This window comes from Mus caroli, chromosome 6 (assembly GCF_900094665.2).
Source record: "Mus caroli chromosome 6, CAROLI_EIJ_v1.1, whole genome shotgun sequence".
NCBI classification, from domain to species: Eukaryota; Metazoa; Chordata; class Mammalia; order Rodentia; family Muridae; genus Mus; species Mus caroli.
The window spans coordinates 57,517,472-57,519,517 of record NC_034575.1 but is presented as its reverse complement, the minus strand read 5'-3'; the positions used below and the strand labels follow the sequence as shown (position 1 = coordinate 57,519,517).

Sequence of the window (2,046 nt, the reverse complement as noted above, 5' to 3'; positions counted from 1 at the left end):
TCAAAACCCCCAACGTTTAAGAGAAAATCCAGCTTCCTCCTCGTGGCGGCCCGGGAGCTAGGAGCACCAGTCTGCGCTGGTCGGGTCCCCTGGAGGTATCGTGTTAGCCTGTGGGGTGCAGAGTCCTTGCCTAGGTTGAGAACAAAAAGATGCACCTGGACTTTCCCCGGAGCCCTCTGCGTTTTTAAGGCGTCGGGTGGAGTTTGAGTTCATAAGCCGCGTTCCTTACTGAATATAGAAGTCACTTCTACCTTCCTCCCCTGGAAAACTTGCTATCTTACATAAAGTGTTTCCTAAAGAAGGCATCTGTGGTGGTTCTTTAAGCTACAAAAAATTGCCCAAGCTTGTGTGACATCAGCCCTGTCAAGTGTCCATGATGCTGGGCCCTGAGGGAGGTGAAGGCTATGTGGTCAAACTCCGTGGCCTACCCTGGTCCTGCTCAATTGAGGACGTACAAAACTTCCTCTCCGACTGCACAATTCATGATGGGGTCGCAGGTGTTCATTTCATTTATACTAGAGAAGGCAGGCAGAGTGGTGAGGCTTTTGTTGAACTTGAGTCAGAAGATGATGTAAAATTGGCTCTGAAAAAAGACAGGGAAAGCATGGGACACCGGTATATTGAGGTGTTCAAATCACACAGAACCGAGATGGATTGGGTGTTGAAGCACAGTGGTCCAAACAGCGCCGACAGTCCCAATGATGGCTTTGTGAGGCTTCGGGGACTCCCNTTTGGATGCACAAAGGAAGAAATCGTTCAGTTCTTCTCAGGGTTGGAAATTNTGCCAAACGGGATCACACTACCTGTGGACCCGGAAGGCAAGATTACAGGGGAGGCCTTCGTTCAGTTTGCCTCACAAGAGTTAGCTGAGAAAGCTTTAGGGAAGCACAAGGAGAGAATAGGGCACAGGTATATTGAAGTGTTTAAGAGCAGTCAGGAGGAAGTTAGATCATACTCAGTTCCACCTCTGAAGTTTATGTCTGTGCAAAGGCCTGGGCCTTATGACAGGCCTGGCACAGCCCAGAGGTACATTGGCATTGTGAAACAGGCAGGTCTGGATAGGATGAGTTCTGGTGCCTATAGTGCAGGCTATGGGGGCTATGAAGAATACCAGTGGCCTCAGTGATGGCTATGGCTTCACCACTGACCTGTTTGGGAGAGACCTCAGCTATTGTCTCTCAGGAACGTATGAACACAGATATGGAGACTGCAAGTTCACAGTGCAGATCACCACCAGCCACTGCGCCCACATGAGAGGGCTGCCCTACAAAGCAACAGAGAACGACATTTACAACTTCTCTCCACTCAACCCTATGAGAGTTCATATTGAGATTGGTCCTGATGGAAGAGTGACTGGAGAAGCTGATGTTGAGTTTGCTACTCATGAAGAAGCAGTGGCAGCTATGTCCAAGGACAGGGCCAACATGCAGCACAGATACATAGAACTCTTCCTGAATTCAACAACAGGGGCTTAGCAATGGGGCTTATAGCAGCCAGATGATACAGGGCATGGGTGTGTCAGCTGCCCAGGCAACTTACAGTGGCCTGGAGAGCCAGTCAGTGAGTGGCTGTTACAGGGCCAGCTACAGCAGTCAGAACAGCATGGGTGGATATGATTAGTATTGTAGGAACATTTGAGTTATTTCAATCAGAAAATTTCACAGGCAGCCAATAAGCAGTCAAGAACAGTTTATAACTCTAGAGGAAGCTGGGGGACCAACTTTGCACCATGAGTTTGTGCGGATTTCTGAGTTCGAGGCCAGCCTGGTCTACACAGTGAGTGCCAGGACAGCCAGGGCTACACAGAGAAACACTGTCTCGAAAAACCAAAAAAAAAAAAAAAAAAAAAAAAAAAAAAAAAAAATTACCTCTTCAGTGTTTCTTATGCAAACTTTTCTTCTAGCATGTAATATTGAGTAAACTAAAACTATTTTCTTCTGCTTTTCTCAGTTAACATTTTTGGTAGTATACTTAAGAGTGATGTTATCTGAGTTAAGTAGTTTAAGTATGTTGAGCAGATCTTTAAGCACACCACAGTGAACACAC

The 2,046-nt window shown here is 46.9% G+C and overlaps 1 protein-coding gene across 1 annotated transcript; it reads left to right on the top strand.

Annotated features, from left to right (window-relative positions):
- The first annotated feature begins 287 nt into the window (after positions 1 to 287).
- On the top strand, positions 288 to 1,722 carry LOC110296310 (heterogeneous nuclear ribonucleoprotein F-like). The gene is given in 3 exon segments (XM_021164955.2): positions 288 to 1,111; positions 1,113 to 1,471; positions 1,473 to 1,722. Coding segments are annotated over 3 exon segments (1,245 nt in total). The 5' UTR covers positions 288 to 373; the 3' UTR covers positions 1,621 to 1,722.
- The last annotated feature ends 324 nt before the right edge of the window (positions 1,723 to 2,046 follow it).